Raw genomic sequence first — 22,895 nt, 5'->3', positions numbered from 1 at the left:
TTTTTAAGTTCATGCTTTATCTTTTCTACTAATTTACTTCACCACAAAACAATTTTTAGTGCATGTGAGGAACCCCAAATGTTGCATTGAGTATCTTTTGGTTTTTACAGTGCACACTCAAGTACCAGCTAAAGAAAGCACTCAAAAAGGAAGATCAACACCAGCATACCATTTATTCTTTTTCTCCAAAAACGTGTACAAAAAAATGACAAATAAAAAAGTGGAGAAAAGGAAGAGATAAGAGTGTATGTAAATGAAAGAAAAACACATAGCATTTTATTATAAATTCTTGTAGCATTTGAACTAAATGGCAAAAAAAAAAAAATTTACAAAGACAAAAATAAACCTGATAAGGGGATAAGAGACTAGTTAAGAGCCAAGGCCCTCTTTCTCCTTTAAGGCCACCTTGTACTGCTGATTAAGTTTTACATATAGAGTACATTTTTATTTTATTTATCTCTGCCCACTCAACCCATGTGGACAATGTCCACTGCATTTAAAAATAATCTTTTGCCACCTTAGATATCAATACACTTATAAAGACACACACTTTGTTTCAGTAACTACAAATCCCTCAGTACAGAGTAAAGACAAGCATAATTTCTCATTTGTTCTGAATTTTGTAAAAGAAAGCAAGCGTTAGCAGGATATTGTAATTTGTACCTTGGCGCACTGAGCAAACCTCTAAAACCTGGTGTAAACACAGTGATTTATGTCTGAGGAAAATGTTGTTCCTCAAATAAAAGCACATATGGAACAAAAAAGAAAGCATTGTAAACAAGACCAAATCATTTACAGGTGTAACTGCTTGAAAGTACTGAGAGTGAGGAGTTATTTAAGAAATTTTGAAGAGTTGCAGATTTTGTGATTTAAAAAAATGTGTTCTTATGAAGGATTTAAAACAAAAACTAAACGAAAACTCTAATGGCGTTTTCACACCTGCTCGTTTGGAGCATTTGTTTCAGAACATGGTGCATTTTCTCCCTTTATTCGGTTCGTTTAGGCATATATGAACACTGCATTCGCACTTAAACAATCGGGCCGAGACCACCTGAACGAGGCTCCGATCGTTTTTCTCTTTTGGATAGCGGCAGAACACGGAGAGGGTGGCGTTAGCAACTTTTTGACAAATGAAAAACATTTTACGCGGCTTTACTCTAAACGTGCGAGAGAGGGAGAGGCCTGTGAGAACAGGCACGTTTCAATTGAGAAATAATGCAAAAGCAAATAATAACGGATAAAAATAACCATGATGGAAACTTTACAACTGAATGATGGATAATTTGTATTTAGAGCACAATCGCTAACTGGCAACGATCGAAAATTCTCTAAAATGTGTTATGGTTGCCACATTTATGAGCTTAACCCTGGAACAACGAGCAGACATAGTGACCAATAAGAGGACAGCTTGCTCACATGTGACTTTTATTGACAGTTTTGGTCCATTTTGAAATGTAACCTTGTGAAAGCGAACCGAAACAGGAAGAAAATGCAACATTGTAACAATGTATTCCCCGTTTAGGCACAAAGCAAACGGTCTACAGGTCTGAAAACGCCCTAAGGTTTAATATGCAACTATTATTCCTGTTCTTGTTAAGAGTTTTTGATAATTCCTTTAAATATATACACAAACGTACTTTTGTGGCATTCAAGTTGTTTGAAAACATTTGGATGATTCTCAGCAAGTCTAAATATAGCATCTCCTCAAACGTACAGACTAAAAGGCCATTTTAACACAAGCCACTTAAACTAATCATCTACAGACCACTGCATGGCATTTGACATATACAAACATAAGTAAACACCTGGCTTAACCATTTGTTGCACTACAAAACACAAAAGCAATAGGATTAAAACACGGAGGCATTTCATTCATTTCTAGAAACTACATGAAGATGTCAATAATGCTGTTACACAAATACATGACCACTGGAGAGCTCACAGCTTATAAAATGGCCACAGTGACAAATCACAAGATGCAAAATCACAGTTCCACACAGACATGTAAATGTGCATATTAAACCCATGATGGAAGTGTTAATTTAAATGTAGATCTACCACATCCCCCTTTCTGCTTACTAGCTTTCATAGAGAAGCATGATAAAACCCCAACCACTGACTATTTGTCTATTGAGGAGTATGAAATTATGATCTGCTATTTAACAATGAACACTGAGGGTTACATAGCTGGATCATTGAGACCCATCCATATTCCTGAGCAGTGCTTAGGAGCCACACTATTAAGTATGTCCTTGCAAAATCCCAATGAACCTTGTCAAAGAGAAGCCCACAGGAAATAGCCCAAACTATGTGATGACAGGAAGTGTGTGTATCATAAATGTCATTTCCTCTGAGACCAAGTTCCCTGTGAGTAAATTCAGTTCTTGTACAAGTGTGGTCTCATGCAAGAAGGCATAAGTACAGTACAGTGTATCACAGTACATTCACTCTGCCTAGTGGTACTTCTGTTCAAATGCCTTTTAAATGAACCTTGATGATTTTTTGATGGGCAGGCTGCTGAAAAGCACTAACAAAAAATATGACTAAAAGAGGAAAACAGAGATGCAGAAAGAGTATCAAACTGAAACCTGATATGATGGGCAAAGATATTACTGATGGCATACTGTAGCAATGCAAAGGATACTGTAACTGAGAGAACAACGTGACTTTATATAAATTCTAAACACTAGAGGGCGTCAGAAAAAGGGGGAGATAAAGTTTAGCATGTTTCAGTATTCAGTCAAGTGTAGATGTTAATTTAGAATAAGAATAACTCAAAGTGGTCAATCTTCAGCAATGGGCATGAACATTCAAATGCCTCAGATACATGTTATATTTGAAAAGGAAACTCATGTTTGCTTACAGGATCTGTAAAATGTTTCATCATCTTTAGTCAAAAGAAGTTAATCTGTTGAAAGAGCAGGAAAGAACAAATGGATGGGCTGAATTATACTCAAGTGAGTTATTTAAAATACAGTGTACCCTGTAGATTCACAGATTAAAAGCACACCTGCACCAACAAAGCAAAACAAAACAAAATAAAAGACAGTCTTCCCACTGAAAGGAACAATAGTAAGTCATGTACTCTGAAGACAGTACCGATTGCTTCAACACAAGCGAGGGGAAAATATCAGTCGTAAAAACAAACACTTAAGTCAACTATGGACATAAAAGTTTGCATCAAAATTAATCGGCTATACCCCAGAATCCTTACCTGAGTGTATAATCTAAAACTTTATATTCATGCAAGCATTTAATCTCAAAACCACTCTTACAACAGAAATACAACAAACAAACCAATACTATTACAGCCAAACAGGATCATAATGATACTAATGAGAGAATTATCCCACTTATGAGGGATTCAAAGATTTGTCACAATCAACTAACATTTTACTGTGGATGAACTCCACAACACTAGATATCAAATAAGAAACATAAAAATATGATGAACATACAATTATATATGCTAAAGCTAAAAAAAGCAAACATAAAAAATAAAACAAAATCTTAAAGAAAGGTTATCAACGCTATAAAAGGCGGTGTATTTGTGATTGTGTTGTGTGCATATGTGTGAGTGGTGGCTGGGCAGAGTATATAAAGGGTCATCATTGGCCAGGGAAAGGCAAGCTGTGGAAAACAAATTGCTAAATATTATGATGTCTTGGTGATGCTCTCTTCATCCTTGGAGGCCCAAAGCTCCTTGTGCTGCTTGCGACCGAATCCCTCATCGTAGTTTCCTTTACTCTTAAAGAGCTGCTGGAAGTGTGGTTTGCAGTAGAACTCCCCCTGCAGTGCTGCATAGGATCCCAGACTGCAAAGCAGAAAAGCCATGTGTGAACACTACTAGTTCATATTATCAGTTGATATTTAGAAACAGTCATAGCACAGAAACTTGTATTACATTTTTATGATTACGTGTGTAACACAATAGAAAGTCTGATTTCTATTGCACTCCCAGGGCATGCTTCTTTTTGCATGCTTCTTTTTTCAAATAAACTTTGTAACATCTGCAATGTCAGTTTCAAATCATTTCATCCATCCATCCATCCATCCATCCATCATTGCGAGTCACTAAGCAATTATGATCCAAATATTGTTCCATTTATAGCTGTCAAAATTAAAGTGTTAACAAATGCAATTAATAAAAAAAACTTTAATAGTTTAACACATTAATTTTCTTAAATCACAAATATTTTTAATCACGAATAAGCCATTTACCATTAATACTGCTGTAAAGGGGTTAAAGGAAAGGAGGAGCTGAGAACCGGCTTGAGAATATAAATAATATTTTAATGATAAACCTAATCAAAAAGACATACACACACACACACACACACACACACACACACACACACACACACAAGGGTGTCAGACAGCTGTCCGTAAATCTGTCTCTCTCTGTCCCACTGCAGTCTCCAGTCGGCCTTTATCCCTCCCTGAGGCATGATTAGCCTGATTAGGGGCCGGGTGTGTGGAATCACGACCCAGCCCCGCCCTCCGTCTTGCCACTACTGCATAAACAGTGGTTTGAAGGGCAAAACCTTTGCAATGTGTCCACCCGGAGTCATTACACTGACGCACACACACAGCAGTGATTCAATGTCAGTGAAAAAGTAATAGACAAATTACCACTTAATGCTATTTGTTGTACAAAACAAGCCTTGATGGAACTTGTGACAGAAATCAAGTATTTTTCAACCTAAGTAATGTGCATTTTAATTTTACCACAGAAGCATGGTAAGTCTTAACTAAAAAATGAGACGTTTTGGTCTGCGAGCGCTTTTCATGCGGAGTTCAAAGCAGTGCTTGCCGCTGGCATTGACGCCCTGATGCGAATCATGAATGTGGCTTCACAATTGCTGTAGGAAAGTGGATACAATCTACCTGCAGATTAATATTGTGAAGTATGAAAGTTTGAGATTTAATGCCCATTGCAATAAATATGCAACCTATGTGGGAGATAGTTTTAAATTAGTCAAACTCCCACTTTAAATGTTCAATGTTTCTTGAATTGGTGCTATTTTAGAGCATTTCTATCTTTATAGCGTGGGAAGGTTTTCATTTGTTTTTTAAAACGTTAATAAAAGGATTATATTTTTACATAGTTATTTTCCTACTGGAATTTATGTCATTTCAGTGAATTTCTATCTTTATAGGGAAGGCTTTTTTTATTTTATTTTTTATAGAAAACGTTAATAAAGCATTATTATTGTTACATAATTATTTTTCTTTCCTAAGAAGGAAATGCATTTTGACAGGCAAAGAAGTATATTTAGAGTCAAAGTTCTATGATTTGTCGCCATTAACTACGAAAAACTATGCGATTAATCGAGATTAAACTTTAGTCTGACTGACAGCACTAGTTTCATTACAAGACATTACACAGTACATAATAACAGTTCAAATTAATGCACAGATCAATACAAATTCACTTTCATATATGCTTAAATATTTGTATATTTGTATATATCACATCAAACATTCTTCCCTATCAGAATATTTAAATTCTTACCTGCTCATTTGAAATGCCTGCCTGGCTGCTGTCCTCACCCTGTCACTCACTGTGATATATCCACATAATCCAGACAAAAACAACTAATCATTTCTATTGACAGTTTTAACATCTCCTTTGAACACGTGACCTGTATTACACATACAGTACTTTATACATATATACTATATACACATCCTATATAGCTAAATTATATAGGTATGTACATTTATTGTAAAGCCAGAGGAGGATGGACACTCCTGGTTCCTCTCAAAGTTATTTCTCTTCACTAAATAAATTTTATGGAGGATTTTTCCTTGCCACAGTCGATTAAATTTGCTCACTTTAAACTTTAAAATGCAGGTGAATTAAACACTGGTCGCTACAGCATTGCTATTAGAGAACTCAGAGGTATGGAGGTGTCACTGAGGCTTTTAATGATTGCTCATCAAGTAGTGGACATATGCAAAGTTTCTGAAACAGTAAACACTAAAACTAATCAGCAACTAAATTACTGAAGTATCTCCATTGTATCATATAGACATGGAAGTAACCAATTCTCTCCTCTGACTGAAAGTTATCATTTCACCATTTATCTTAGAACAGCCTTATCATTTACACTGTATAATCACAGCATGCTCAGATTCACACACAAACACAAGCTCAATTAACATGATGAATTAAAACATACAAAAATTCAAAGCATTAATATATTAAAAGAATTGTCTAAATGATTTGGATCTTACTTATTCCTTTACTCATACACTGTCCATATAGACTTGAGCAATCATGAGCAAACTTCTATAGCATTTAGTGCAAATGCACAACCATATGACTACGTCTATTTACCAACTACTCAGTTTACGCAACACTGCATATTCATACTGCACTAATCTTACTGGGCTCGGAGTAGTGCTTATTCGCCTGGCTCCGGGACTGCAGCAAACAAAAATCATTCTGAACACTCACGTAGTTTCGAAATACCAATAATGTTACGAAACACCTCCTGGAGTAAGAGCTGGATTGCCTTTTATCATTCCACCGGGGAAAAAAGTTGTGTTGGAAAGGTACTAAGCTATTAGGCAGTTAGTAGAAAGAAAACAAGATTTCCTTGAACACTGTATATTTGGCTTTGTTTTCAGATTTGCCTACAACATTTCGTTGCATATTACATTTGGACTGACAGAAATTCTATCTACAAGTATATACAAGTTTACCTCTAATTTTTTCATTCTCATCTTTAAAACCTTTCATAGAAACTGCTGTGCCATTATTAGAATGATCTACCACTTTCTTACATACCTACCACCTTCTTGCATGCCTATCTATTGCTGTGCCATCAATTCTTTATCATTTCAGATTTACCTACCATCTAACCATAATTAAAACATGTGGTTTTTCATTCTAGCTGTTCTTGGCCTGAATAATCAGTACTGTATGTTAGTGAAAAGTCTGGCCATGTCAGACTAGACTTGACTGAAAAACACGACACTCACAGATGAATGATCAGTCTTATAGTAAGGTATGTTTGCAACAGTCACATTTAACTGTTCGTGTGTGCTGTAAATTCCCAGCGTGTGCTGGTGAAGAAATGTCTAACCTGAGTTTGGTGTTGCAGTGCTTGCAGCAGAAGCATGTGGTGTGGAAGATGAGGTTGTTGGCCACAAGTCTCTCCATCGGATACACAGTCTTTTCACATGATGCACACGTCTCCTTCTGTGTCTTAAAACTAAAAGACTGGTACAAAACAGAAGGCGCACACTAATTTACTTTGTCAATTAAAACACTCCTAGACTGATTAAAAAAACAGTACATTCAATATTTATAAAAAAATAACCTTTAACAATTAAATAGGTTTGAATCCCAATGGAAGTACAAAACTGAAAGATTTACAGCAGTAATTCTCCAATGGTTTTGCTTCAGGACCCATATTTTACACTGGAGATCAATTGATGTCTAAACACAGTACCAAAAATATGTTTGTTTTATGTTTACATTTTTTGTTTTGTTTTTTGCACAAAGTAAACAAAATGCTTATCAATATTTATATAATATTAAAGAAATAATATAATTCAATCATTTAAAATCTCTTGGTTCAGGAAGTGTTTTTCCCCATTTAGTACTTCCACAGGGATTTCATAAAATTCTTCATAAAAGCATTTTAAGCCATGATCCAAATCAACAAGCTTTGGGGTAAATAACAAGATTACAAGTTTGATTTAAAGCAAAGTATTTGAAAAAGGTACAAGACTGTGTACGTATGGACTAAACTACAATCCCCTTAAGCATTGCAAATTACTTAGGCCTAATCGATTTAAAAATATTGTTCAAAGTGCATCATTTGAGTGGGCGGTCACTGCAGAGCTACTTTGCGCGACTGAGTTTACACTTAGGCTACGTCCACATTGAACCGGATACATTTGAAGACGGTGTTTTCGTTTTCGAAAGGCTCTCTGTCGACACTGCCATTTCCAAAAGTTGCTCATCCACATTGAAATGGATAAACTCTTAAATACTCTTACTGCGCAAACAAACAATTTACATTTCATGTGTGGTCTGAAACGCAACTGTCCTCATATTCCGTTGCCATTCGCAATTTAGAGTTAACTTTCCATTGCATTTGAAGGTATGCAATGTAGAGGTTGTACAAAATAACATTTATCTTTAACAATGATTTCAAAGTGAATATCAGGCACAACAATGCCGCATACAACATGGGCTGCCATCTTGATCATTTTGGGTTTAATTGATCACATGACTGTGTCACATGACAACAAATACATAATCGTTTTCAGATATCTCAGTTTTCCTTGTCCATACAACAACGTGAAGACTGCGTTTTCAAAATAATTTTTCGAATGTCAAAAAACGCAGTCTCAGTGTGGAAGGCCAAAAAAAAACAAAAAAGATGCATTTTAAAACAAATACGTTTGGACGTGGCCTTAGAAACTAGTGCCAGGTGGACATGTTTTAAATGTAATCTGTGTAGTTATTTTACATTAAGCAGGAATTATTGAATGTCTCGCAGCCTGTCAATGTCAGTATCTGTCTAATTCGGCTACCTGTCATAGGCAGTGACAGGGATTTGTGCCAAAATACTGTAAAGTTTGATTGGATGCACATCCTTTGGTGTTACAACTAAATATATGGCAAGCTTTCTATCCTTCCTTGTAAAAATGGATAATGCTTTAGTTGCAGTTTTTTATTTAAATGTAACATTGTTTTTACTAGTAGAACTACGATTAAGTTAAAGCACAGTATAAAAACCAAGAGACATGGATAGCATTAAATATGATTTAACAGATGAAAAAGAGAGAAGGCTGTGTAAAGGAAAGAAAAATGTACCTTGGAGCGCTGAACGGGCTTGTCATCAGATGTGTTCCTGTTGTCCTGGAAACAAAAGCAATGGTCCTAAGACAGGTTACCCATGGCAACACTATTTCAGGCATTGCCTTGAATACCATAACATCATCCATCCATCATTACTATTGTCCATTATCAGAACAGCCCTCCTAAACTAACATTACTTAAGCTTTTTGATATACAAGTTTCCCTTTGTCCTTTTCCACAACGTCTACTGTCCCTCCTATGTCCCACCATACAGTAGTTTTACAAACACATTCTGTGTACCACCAAACCAAATTCACACACACGCACACACCACATGCTTTCAGTTTCAGCTTGTAACACAACATTACATAACACAAGTCCATGTCCTAAGGTTGGATCTGTACCAAATATTCTGTGGCACTTGAGCATTTAAATTTAAAGCTGTGTGCGTGAACAGCTCCAGATCATAAAATTATGTGCAAGGAGAACATGAACATTTAAAGGGATAGTTCACCCAGAAATGTTAATTCTCTCATCATTTACTTACCCTCATGCCATCCCAGATGTCTATGACATTCTTGAACAAAAATGAAGGTTTTTAGAATAATATTTCAGCTCTGTAGGTCCATACAATGCAAGTGAATGGGGTCCAAAACTTTAAAGTAAAAAAAACAAACAAACAAAAAAAAAAAACACTAAGTCAGCATAAAAGTAATCCATAAAACTCCAGTGGTTTACTCCATGTCTTCGGAAGTGATTCAGTTGGTTTTGGGTGTGACCTGCCCAAAACATAACTCCTATTTCACTGCCATTGTAGTCTCAAGGCATGATCATGATTTCAAGCTTGATTACACTATCTAGTGCTTGACACACGTGCAGAGCACTAGGAAATGTAATCGAGCTTATGATCGCCAAGGAGACTGCAGATATAAGGATTTATAGTGAAAATTGAGTAACATTGTGGTCTATTCTCACCCAATACTAATTAGATTGCTTCAAAAGACACAGAGTCTTATGGATTACTTTAATACTGGCTTTATGTGCTTTTTTGAGCTTCAAAGTTTTGGACCGATTCATTTACCTTGTATGGCTCTACAGAGCAGAGATTTTCTTCTAAAAATCTTAATTTGAGTGATCTGCAGAAGAAAGAAATTCATACACATCTGTGGTGGCATTAGGGTGAGTAAATGATAAGAGAATTTTCATTTTTGGGTGAACTGTACCTTTCAATGGCACTTCAGACATAGCTAATGAAACAGCAGGGCTCCAGACTGTGACTAAATGGTCGCATTTTGCGACCGTTTGACCTGCCGATGCGACAACATTTTATTACAGGTTGCACTGGCGCGAATACAATGTTGGCCAATTCTCCCCCCCCTCCTCTCTCTCCCTCTCTCTCTCCACATTTATGTCGTTTTCAATGAAGCAATATCAAATGGCAAACACATCAAATGTGGAACGAAACAGTGATATCCGTTGGGTATCGGATGTGGGAGTGTCCAGCGAAGCAACAAAGTTGAGAAATGTTTAACTTTATGCAAATGAAGAGCGACTTTCCGGAGCGACAGCCAATATGAGAGAAGATGGTAGAGCTCACGTGATCCTTCTCTCTCTTAGCTGCTACAGTGATGGAAAGATGGATGAAAGGCTAATCCTTGCTGTTAGCAATTTACCAGTGTTTTATGATCTGTCTCTGCCCACATACGGGGACATATTTAAGATAAATTATGTGTATCTGAGATCACAGGGATTCCAAGTAGGTTTAAATCATCAAATAGCCTGTTAAACTAACTATTAAATCATTTGTTTTGAAAATGTGTTACATGTCTGTAATCTTGATCTATCGACATATGAATTCTCACCCTGTTTTATTTCTCTGAACTTCGTGAGTTACTTACTATGTCTTCATCTGTTTTTGTACTTGGTGATTTAAATATACATAAAAATACAGTGCAATCTAACAAACTTATGTATATATTGAAATGTTTCAATCTCATAAAACATGTTGATTTTGCAACTCTTTCCAGAGGTCATTTACTGAAACTTATTTGTACATTTGGCTTATCTAATATCTGATAGTTTCTGACTCTGCTTTCTCTGACCACAAACTTTTAAACTTTAGATTCAGTTTCCAATATCTACACCATGTCTAAATAAAAAACTGCTTTCCTATCATAAAATCAGATCTGTCAACCCCACATATTTTTCTGATTCTGTAAGTGCCTCTCTGTCAGACTATTATCTCACTGTCCATTAGAGATCTGTTCTATCAATGAAGATGCTTTTTCTAAAGCTCTTCAGAAGCATGTCCCTGTTAAGACTAGGGTGGTTCCCTCCACTCACGCCTCAGCCTGGTTCACTCCCGAGCTCCAGGCTATGAAAGCTGAAGGCCCTCGCCTTGAAAGATTGTACAGAAAACTGGACTCACAGTACATTCACTGGTTTATACAGAGCACATGCTTAACTACCAAACTGCCCTCACTGCTGCACGCTGCTCCTATCTCTCCTCAACCAAAAAAATCTAGATGTAGGCCTAAAGTACTTTTTGCAATGGTAAATATACTCATTATGCCTCCAGAACATGATGTTTCTGGCTCTGATGAGCCTGTGAATGGCTTTCTTCAATTTTTGCAGACAAATTAAAATCTATTTCTGAGTCTATTGCCAATGATACACCACATACAGTTTTTGTCAGTCCAACCTAATCTTTACTAATTGTCTGCCTTTCCTCCTCTACTACTACTACTACTACTATTATGTGATCTAATTATGAAGTCTAATTCTACATACTGTCAACTTGACCCTGCTCCCACCTCTCTACTTAAAATGTCGGTCTCTAATATTTCACCTACCATCACACATTTGATTTGTTGCCTAGCTTCTGCCACAGTTCCAGCAGAACTAAAAACTGCTGCTGTAACCCTCATTCTTAAGAAGTCTTGATCATTTACATTTGAATAAATACAGGGTCATTTCAAATGTACCATTCCTAGCTAAAATAACTGATTTAGTAGTGGCCTCACAAATGCAGTCTTACTTAAAATCTAATGGTCTTTTTGTACCTTTCCAGTCTAGTTTCACTGAGACTGCTCTTCTACATCACTATATAAAATAAAAAAAATGTACCACTGCTCCTCTAACACAAGGTGTTCCCCAGGGTTCAGTTCTTGGACCATTACTGTTTATTATTTACATGCTTCCACTTGGTGACATCATACATAAACATGGCCTTCAATTTCATTGCTATACTGATGACCCCTCTCTCTCTCTCTCTCTCTCTCTCTCTCTCTCTCACACACACACACACACACACACACACACAGAGAGAGAGAATAATGCACGACTCCGATCTTCACTCACTTTGGCTGATGCTGAAATCTTGGTACATGCTCTGATAACATCATGCTTTGATTATTGAAATGCCCTGTGCTATCCCAAAAAAATAAATAAAAAAGAAGCTAGACTACAGTATGTCCAAAATGCATCTGCAAGAGTCCTCACCTTCACAAAGCACTCTGCCCACATCACCCCTCTTCTCCATGATCTTCACTGGCTACCTGTTGCATCCCATATTCAATTTAAGATACTCCTAACATTTAAGGTTTTAAATGGACATGCTCTGGTGTTTTTGTCTGATCTACTTCATCTTTATTTGCCATCTTCTGAATGTGGGCTTTTGTTGGTTCCTAGATCTCGATTGTCCACTATAGGTGGAAGGTCATTCTGTGCTGTTGCCCATAAGCTATGGAACCCATTACCCCTTACTCTTCCTAATATTTCCTCTATCCACTTTAAAGACCCCGCTGAAAATGTATCTATTTACATAACACTTTCAGTAACTTTTTTTTTATATGTATCTTGTATCGTTTACATGCTATGAAATGTATTTCTGAAATGTACTTATTGTAAGGCGACCTTAAGCTTCGGAAAGGTGCTACTACTACTTCTTCAGATGCAAGTTAAGACTTTACTATGCAAAGTAGAAGCCCTACATCAACACTGTCCAGAAGTGCTGCTGACTTATCTGGGCTCGTTCTCATCTTAGATGGAAAGTAAAACAGTGGAACCATATTTTTTGGTCTGATGAGTCCACATTTCAAATAGTTTTTGAAAAACACAGCCGTTGTGCATGTATGGGCCAAAGGTGTGTTAGGTACCATGGCATGGGTAACATGCACATCTGTGAAGGCACCATTAATGCAAACATATGTACACATTTTGGGGCAGCATATACTAACATCCAACACCATCTTTTCCAGGGACATCCTGGAATTCTCAGCAGGACAACTTCAAACCACATACTGGCCGAATAAGCAGAGAGTGCGGGTGCTAGATTGGCCTGCCTGCAGTCCTGACCATCTCCAATTGAGAATGTGTGGTGCATTATGAAGCACACAATATGGGAACGAAAACCCTGTACAATTGTGCAGCTGAAGACCTGCATAATAGATGAATGAGGGAAAATTTTACTTAAACTTGTGTCTTCAGTGCCTAAATGCTTAATAAGTGTTTTTAGAAGAAATAGTGATGTTTCACAGTGGTAAACACTCGACTGTCCCAAATTTGGAGTGTGTTGCAATCATTTGATTTGATATTACTGTACATTTTTAAAAAATAACAATGAAATTCACAAGGCAAAACATCATATAATGTTTAATTGTAGGGGTGTAAATCTGACTTTTCATCACTATACAATCTTATATTGATTCTATTTGCCTACAATCCGATATTTGCAGATACTTCAAAGAGCAGCTCTCCTCCTCCACTACAGCATGTCTCCTTTTCCCTTTCGTATAAAACTAGAGCTTTAATCTGAAACAGATACACTATTGGTGTAATAGCTCACACATGCAGACTGTAGATTCATCTCTGAGAAGAGTTTATTTGCTTGCCCCAGCAAGGCAGTGTAAGTATGAGTAATGCTACCATATTAAACCAGACATCCAACAACACCACTTTTCACAAATTAGAGCCATTAGAGGTACAGAGAACAGAGATACACACAAATAGCGAGCAGCGCGTTGGTTTGATAGTTGCACTACATCATATCGCAATTTAAATTTTATTTTGATGAATCGTTCAGCCCTAAATCCGATGATTTCAAATCGCAGGTACTAAATGTAGGTTTCTTGCCTTGTCAGATCACTTTCACCTACAGCCTTGAAATTTAATTTAAAAAAAAATCAGCTCTGGCTGTTGTCTGTAATGAGAAGTTGTACTTTCTATGCTGTGTAACTGTGAACAAAGTCGTAAGATTACAAATTTGGGCACGTACGAGATCAAGACGCACTGGTGTAAGAAGTCTACTTTGGGCTAATCAAAAATTTCTGATGGAGATGATGCAATTACTACACAGCGTGTAATGTATGTGACTCTGGAGTCATTTCAAATTTCACATATGCAGTAGCATCTCGGACACCTGAGTTCATGTCCTCCTCGGTGTCCTTTCCTGGTCCCGTCCCTGCTCTTCTCCCCTGTGTATTTCCTGTATATAGCTTTCCACTATTCCTAATAATAATAATAATACTCAACATTATTATTAATAATAATAATAAATCAATAAAAATATAAATTCTATAGAAAACACTGTACTGCTAAAATTTGTGTAAACATGAGAAGAAAATGGTGCACATGTGTATTTGAGGTCATTTGTAATTATGAGGAATTATGAATGTAATAATATTACTTAAAATTCTTAGAATATCACATATTTATATATAATATTACTAATAATTACAATATTTTTTTTCACCCCTATCATGTGGTCAACATGTATGATAAAGCAAGTTCCATTTACTATGGATTAGCCAATGTTAAAATGTCCAAATGAGAACCCAACTATGAGAACACTTCATCTGATTAAGGCAAAACACACCCTCAACCCTCAACCCACTTCCTGTATCACAGAGTTTATGTAGCAAGGTTGTTTTAGAGCCATTGCCACAGTCATTTACATGCACTTGCTAAACACACACAAATATATCAAAACACCATTTCCATATAAAGGAAGTCACTTTCAAAGATGGAAAACAGTGTGTGAAGGTAGTGACTAAACCAGTACATCACAGGAACCCACAAACAAATAAAGCTACTTCAAAAAAAATACTAAATACAAAATTGTCACAAAATTAGGGCCCTATATTTCCCACAATGCAGACAATGCTGAAGAATTGTCACAAAAACTGAATCAACTATAAAATATGGAATATCACAGAATTTGACATATTTGGGATCAAATTAATGTACAATTAATTAAATTAATATTGTGATGGGTCCTGTGATTATTAAACCACAAAAGGCTAAGATTTAAAGCTTGGTGTTAAAATACTTTCAACTATCTATGCTTATTATGCAGGGACAACTATAATTAATCCATTTGTAGGTTAATTTTCTCAAAAACTGTAAAAACCTGTCTTTGCGTCGCTATAAACTTTTCTCTGTTTGTTTTCAGCAACCCAGAGAGCAGAGTGCTAAATCACCTTGAAGCACACAGCACATGCAGGCTATACATTTTTTATAATTAAATCACAGCCTTTTGCTGTTTAATAAGCACATTAAACCATATAGCCAACTGTTTTTCTGAGGTGTGAAGCTGTCGTGAACAACATACAAACTGAAAGGCTTTACTCTGTTTTCTGCCAAAAAAGCCTCTATAACAAAATGTGTGGAATTAAAGATATTGTGGCAGAAATATAATGCCTGTATGGTAAAATATAATATGCAATATAATAATAATAATAATAACAACAAGCAAGAGTCTCACAAGCAAGAATCTCACAAGCAAGAGTGCTGTTGTACTAAAAAAAAAATTATTAATGTATTAATACAGTGATGCTCTGTTGTGAACTGTATTTGCCAAAACAATTAAATTACAAATAAATGTAATTAAATAACTCCAATGTTGAATTTTGGACTATGCAGTAAAGATCTGTATAAAAACACTTAATTTTATAAAAATTACAAAATGGTATGTTGGAAAGTAATTGTTATGTTCAAATGTTTTATGAATTTAATTTGATTAGACAGTCTTTCGATTATTAAATGTAATTAAACTTTAAAACACAGAATGCTGGGAAAACAAGTAATTTAAGAAAAAATAAAACTTATTTCAGAAGGCCCTATACAAACAAATGTGGAGACTATAGGAGAAATTACATAAACAAGCTTATTTGGGCAACAGAAGTGCCATAAAACGATGGCACAAACATAAACCCTAAAAAAAATTATGCTCTATTGGTCACAGTTTAAATGGTGGTAACATCGGGATTAGAAATGTGTGAGTGTGTTAATACACACACATGAGAGAGAGAAGCACACAAAGCAATTGAGAAGGGCTCAATCTCAGCTGGAGCCATCTGTCCCTTTTTGCCTTATTTGTACATAAGTCTGAGAAAAACATGCACTCTCACCACACACACGTGCACACTCACAGAGATAGCACTGCTGCCCAACTGTCTGCAGTGTGGCGGGAAGGAGTGATGCCACATCTACATCCTATGCTCTGCTCTGAAGCACTTTCTGATGCTGGGGTTCAATCTGCCCACACTAGAGACCTCCAAAATCAGCCATAAGCTGACCTGCATGCTGATTTACGGCCTCAATGTTGTATGTAGGCTAAACCACATTCAGAGGTGGACCCTGCCGTGTGCAGTTCAAGAAAAAATGCATTAAAGATCAGATAACCAGCACCTCTGGGTTTCACAATGATACTCTTACAAAAACACCATGTTCTCTAAAAAAAGTTCAAGTTCAAGCTTAACTTTAAGCAACATGTTAAAAGACACGATAATTACAATAATTATTCTGCCAAATAACACAGTTCATTAGCTTAACTGTACACTAGAGGTCGACCGATATTGGTTTTTTCAGGCCGATGCCGATCTTTTGAAATCCGGGTCGGCCGATGGCCGATTAATGCTGCCGATTTATTTTGCCCGATATGTGCTTGTTTTTAACCTCTTATTTGAACCTTTTATTTGAAAGATAAAATGTAACACAAATAATTACTTAAGATAGACAAAATTTCTCAACAAATACATTTATTGAACACTTGACCAATCTGCACTTGTACACTTAAAATTAAAAATGTATAATGTAAAAACATATTGTATAAATAATGTATAACAAATATATTAAATAAACAAAGCAGGTGTTACGAACTGCTCCGAGACACGAAGGTTGATATCCAAATGCAGCTTTAATTAAGGGGCAATCCAGACATGTAGGCCTAAGCCAATATTCAGAGCATCCAAGAGAAGCACAGGCATAACTAGGGATGGTATCGTTAAGGTTTTAATGGTATTACTATCTTACCGATACTGCTTATCGATCCGGTACTTTAACGGTATTCTTAATGGTTCTTTTTGATTTTCTCTTTGCATTTTGTTGTTTGATTCACAGTAATGGCTCAATCGTCACATGTTTAATAGACAGCTTCCCCTTTAAGACCGAGTGCAGATCTAATAGGCTCCTGATGCAGCATATTTTCTCCCCAACTATTTCCATAACTACGTCCATTTAAGACATAAACTGTGTTTAAGTGAATCTCCAAGCCTGTCGTTTTGACATATTTTTGTGTATATTTGATCGTTTAGACGCATGAAACCCAAAGTAGTCTATACTTTGCTCGTCGCTTTGCGGTGTGCTTCGGAGCGCGCGCCGCCTTGGGAACGGTATCTCTTGCGCTCTTTCTATTATTAAACGCGTCCCGCAATTTAGCAATAGTAGCATTTTACAACAATCACCGATCGTGCTGATTCTGACGTTAAGTTTGAGTTTTAGGGAGAAATGTCAGTGCACCGCTGTGAAGGGAAGGACGTTGTGCTAGACAGAATGCGGCTTATGTATAAATATTATTTTTATAATCTTTGGAAGGCGAAATCTAAAATAAAATCAGACTAATAATCACAGATCTAAACCAGGCTACGTTTGAATGTTTAGTTCTGTCACTCATTAAGCAGGACTCGTTTTGTGCTCGCTGTGGCACCGCGTGATCGAGTTCTCTCTCTCTCTCTGACTGCGAATAGCTAAATTGCATCACAGACAAATGGTTTCATATTATTAGGCCTATACATAGAAATGGCTGGCGAGATAAAATAACTTTCTCTTTATAGCAATAAAGAATGTATTTTCTTAATTTCTCCAGTACCGACAGCAGAACCGATAACGTCCGAACTTACCAAAGCCAGTCCTTCAATAGCCTATAGCGCGTTGGTATCTTTTTTTATTACTTATTTCTCTGCATTTGGTGACAACCCTCTCAAATATAAGACACACAAACAGAACAAATAAAAGTCTCAGATTCACTGTCTGTAATTGCAAAATTCTTGCTTCCTTATTGTGACATGATAGCCACCCTTCTGCTGTGATAATGCAACTTCATCTACGCTATCAATATCCAAAGTAGCCGAACATCATGTCAACTATCGCGTTTGTCACGTTTTTTTCTTGAAGTTGGCAGTAACATATCAAAAGTTTTTAATTAAATCTAAAGAAGTTATACAAATTTAACCCTTACTGTTTTCTCCAAGGAATTTAGCTCCTTCCTAGAGGTCTGCTCACTCTGCTGGAAAATGACTCTAGGGGCAGTGTGCGTCGAACACGCGTTCCACAACAACACTAGGCTGCCCACAGATGCGCCTGCCTAATAATCGGCTTGATATGCGTGGATATTGGCCGATGCCGATTATGTAAAAAATGCAAAAAAATCGGCCAGCCGATTAATCGTCGACCTCTACTGTACACCATTTATAGTTGCCAAGCAATGTAGCAACTTACTACATTAGTATAGAATGTACAGCTAGAAACTGTATGCAGACGTGAGAGATAGGCCAAAGTATTGCAAATGCGTGGTGCAGTTAAACATACTTGCATGCGTTCTTCCATTACTGTGGCGGTAATAAAACTCATAAAACCAGATGTTATTCAGGTAGCTCGCTTTAATTTTATTGACTTGAACTTACTTGCTCTGCAATATTCTCTTCAAACTGTAGCCCTGCATAACAGTAGATGACTTAAAAGTGAAGAATCACCGTAGAAGTGGTCAGTTTTAAATTATGTTCCCTATATTGCCCATTCTGAATTGGTGAGAATGCAATAGAGGTCTGCCTACACTGTATATAGTAATACAAATCTCAAATTGTAAAATATAGTTTACTCAACTTAAGCTTTTACTATTCTTAATAGTTTTAAGTAAGTTAATTTAAAGAAATATTCACTAAATCCTAAAGTTGTCCTTAATAAAAACATATAAACAGTCACATTTTGGAATAAAATTTTTTACAAAAATGTTTACATTCTTTAAACTTTGGCTTTGAGTGTTTTCTTTCAAAATTATCAAGTACAAAATTGCAGCTGTATGGAATACCCATAAGCCCTTGCTCTTGAATCATTTATGTATATTTGGCCAAAACAAGGGAACTTAATTAAAATAATTAAAATTTATGATATTTTATTTAAAAATGTATATAGTTATATTTCTTATCACTATTGTTGTTTTGTTGTAGCTGGTTGATAATTGAGATTTTTGTGAAATCACCATGATTGTGATTAATGTTACCTCTGGTAAACTTGGAGCATGTTTAGTTAAAGCCTTTCTTCTTTACTCAATTGTACTTTACAAAAGTGCAGATTTATGTGCACTAAGAGTAGAATCCAATGTGTCATATGGCTAACCTATAGTCCAGTCATAATTTCCTTTACACTGTATAAGACATGTTATAACCCAATTTAAATAATTAAATCAAAACAACGATATTTTAATCACAGATGAGATAAGTTTAATTGTAACTAGTCAACGTTACTTAAATTTTGTTTAATTCAAATAAGTACATTAACGATTGCCTTGAAAAATCAAAGGTCAACTAATTAGATTTTAGTGTGGCAAAGCAACCCGAACGTACCCAAGACAGTGTGGCCTGACCCTACCTGGCCCGAACCATACAGTCAAATTTTAAGCCCAAACCCGACCCAAACCCACTCACTGCTTTTTTTATTTATTCTTCTAGCAAGTACTGTTGCAATAGGATGCTTTTTATGTAAGCATATAGGAAACATTCGTAACTGTATTGAAACAGTAAACATATACATTTTTAACAAGGCACGGCAGCCCCTCAGTACACTAGAGCAAAAGGGAAAAGCTTTGTCTTACCGTTTATGCACTGAAACTATGCTTGGTGCAGAACAATCCTGAATAATATGAAAAACGCAACAGTCCCCTCTAGCCTGAACTTGTAAAGAACATTGAATCTTTGTGACACCTGCGCTAAAAACAATGAAAGAGCGCAGGTGTCTTAACATGCATTTTTGAAAATTTGAAGTTCTTTTTAACTTGACACAGTGTTTAAAATGTGCCGGTCCTGCGTGAGACGTGGTGCAGCAGTCAAAGACATTTGTCCAGAATGCGCTCCGACTCCATTGTTTACAGTTCTGTGCTAACGTTGGTTCTGCAGACGGTGAGGAGGTAAGCTGTGTTTGCGCGGTAAGTTGCTAACAAGTTTGTGAAATACATACTAGAAAGTTAATAAACAATGACCTCATAATTTTCCCTTTTCAATAAAACTAATGTAATGTTAACCCTGACAACCATGTCACTCACGTCTATCTATAGTTTGTCAGTGTAGTCAGTAACGTTGCAGATTGAAAGATAAGCATCAGAGCATCTTTTTGCAGCTCAGCAGACAACGGTGCGGTGGTAGATTGTGTCTGTTGAGTTTTGATTTCACACTATGTTGTTACCTAATTGGTGAGACGCAATGCTGGAACATAAATAAAGCCCATATTTTACTCTGTGACAACGAGTTTATAGCTAACTAGCTAACCACGTAGCTACTTTCAAAGCTTATCAGCTGAGTGGAAGCTAATGTGTAAACATGTATTTACCAAACTGTTTTGTTCAGGATTCACAGTTTGGTACCCCCTTCAACTGAACAATTCCAATTGTTGCATTTACAAAATGTTATATTTAAAAGTCTGGTTTTCCACCATTGAAAGTTTCCCCTGAACCTGTATAACATACGGTGTAACACCACTGCCGCTGTTTATCTCTTGACTCGGCAGGTGTAAATGCTTTTTGTTTTCAAATAGGGGCAAGTTGTAATGGCAGTATTAAAATAGTTAGCCATTGACTGATCCTAAACATACTGTACTGATTTTTATTTAGCTATAATTAGAATGTATTCTTTATTTAAATGGTCAGCAACTCACTGATACTGAACATACAGGACTGATGTTTATTTAGCTATTTATTGTATTTCTATTGATTTATTTTCTCAGTGTTCATATATAGAATTTGTTGACAATGTATAAAAATGGCAAATATTCTTTGATAAAAATATTTGTTTAAGAAAGCAGCCTTCCGAGTACCTTTTCATAGTCATATCGGTGCAAAATCCACATAGAAAAGGTCTGTTTTCCTTCCAGCTCAAAAATGAACTATATTGGCCACCATTTCGGTAATCGAGAATTTTCCCCCTCTAAAATCGGTATCCACCTCAAAAAAACGTACCACTCATGCTCTATACGAGACCAAGCCGAATATCTTACACAAATAAGCTGTGGGCCACCCTCTGACCCAAGGCAGTGTGAATACTTATTTAAAGCATTGCTCCCACTCAGACATGGACAGACCAGTATGATTTGTTATGCCCTGCTGTTACCAGAGGCCAGTATCTTACTCTCTCCCACAGTCAAACATGGCACACACCCCAATCACTCTCCATCACTCTTCATCTCTGGCAGTAAACTGCAGAATATCATTAGATGGACAGATCCCATCAGCTGCTCCCCATGGGTTCAGACATCCAGAGCAATAAACAGGAGTTCACTGGAGTGAAAGGAGTTGTGGTGCAGCAAACCTCCTCCTGTGGTCACCGTCCACCAACACAGGCCCCATTTACACTTGATGAATATCCTTCTTGGGTGATCTGATCACAAGAGGACAGCACCAATTACAGGTATAAAAGGGGTCCAATGCACCTTATGATTGGATCACTCCAATCACTTTCAGAGGCAGTCAGAAATGCTTGTGACCACATTACATTTGTAGTGTAAACGCTAATGCATTCTGATGTTTCTCAAACATTATAAAAAGGACCACCACCTCGCATAACATGCAATAATTTCAGCAAAACAAGGGTTTTGTAGACTGGGTAGGCATTTTTAAAGAATCAGATGGGAAAAAATTAGGTAAAGCCCAAGACTTCATGAAACATTTTGGTATATCTGATATTTACATTCAGTTACACACATTTTAATGTGATAGTATACTTTGTTTTCTTTAAGTTATGATTGATCATTGATTCCCCTGTTACTGGAAAAACAAAATTAGTTTTTGGGCAATAAAAACACAGGAGACATTAAAGGAATAGTTCACCCAAAGATTTTAATTGGCAAATACTGTACCCTCAGGCCATCCAAGATGTATCCGTTCTTTCTTCATCAAAACATAATTTAAGATTTTTAGGATTTAATTTCTGGCCGCGTGACCTTACCAATGAGCTTATGTCATCCCTCTCATGAGCGCACGTCACAGTGATGTATGGAGCGAACATTTGTAGTTAAAATGTATATAAGTATTGTTTTGTTTCTAAAAAATAATCAATCATTTGAGTTCAGAAAATCTTTATTTGTTGACTGGAGTCATGTGGATTATTTTGACGCACGCTAAATATTTTGGACCTTCAAATTCTGGAGTACATTCACTTGCATTGTTTAAAGGAGGAGTTCTGAAATTAAATCCAAAAATCTTAAATTCTGTTTTGATGAAGAAAGAAACCTCGGATACATCTTGGGTTGCCTGAGGATGAGTGTAAAAGGATTAATGGAAAGGAGGAGGCGTGAACCGGCTTGACAATATAAATAATATTTTAATAAGGAACTTAAACAAAAAGACAAACACACAAACACAGAAATGTGTCGGGCAGCTGCCAGTAAATCTCTCTCTCCGTCCCACTGCAGTCTCCAGTCAGCTTTTATCCCTCTCTGAGGCTTGATTAGTCTGATTAGGGGCCGGGTGTGTAGCATCACGACCCGGCCCCACCCTCCACCCTGTCACAGTGAGTAAATTATCAGC

At 36.5% G+C, this 22,895-nt stretch overlaps 1 protein-coding gene across 1 annotated transcript in view; it reads right to left on the bottom strand.

Moving 5' to 3' along the window:
- Positions 1–22,895, bottom strand: part of LOC127652564 (LIM domain-containing protein 2-like) — a 41,152-nt gene continuing 18,257 nt past the window's right edge. Inside the window, exons 2-4 of the mRNA XM_052138763.1 lie at positions 8,840–8,884; positions 7,095–7,231; positions 1–3,814 (exon numbers count right to left, since the gene is read on the bottom strand). Of these exons, the coding sequence (XP_051994723.1) occupies positions 3,655–3,814; positions 7,095–7,231; positions 8,840–8,884 (342 nt within the window). The 3' untranslated portion in view covers positions 1–3,654. The remainder of the gene's footprint in view (positions 3,815–7,094; positions 7,232–8,839; positions 8,885–22,895) is intronic.

Source organism: Xyrauchen texanus, chromosome 12 (assembly GCF_025860055.1).
Source record: "Xyrauchen texanus isolate HMW12.3.18 chromosome 12, RBS_HiC_50CHRs, whole genome shotgun sequence".
NCBI classification, from domain to species: Eukaryota; Metazoa; Chordata; class Actinopteri; order Cypriniformes; family Catostomidae; genus Xyrauchen; species Xyrauchen texanus.
This window is presented reverse-complemented; position numbering and strand designations above follow the sequence as displayed.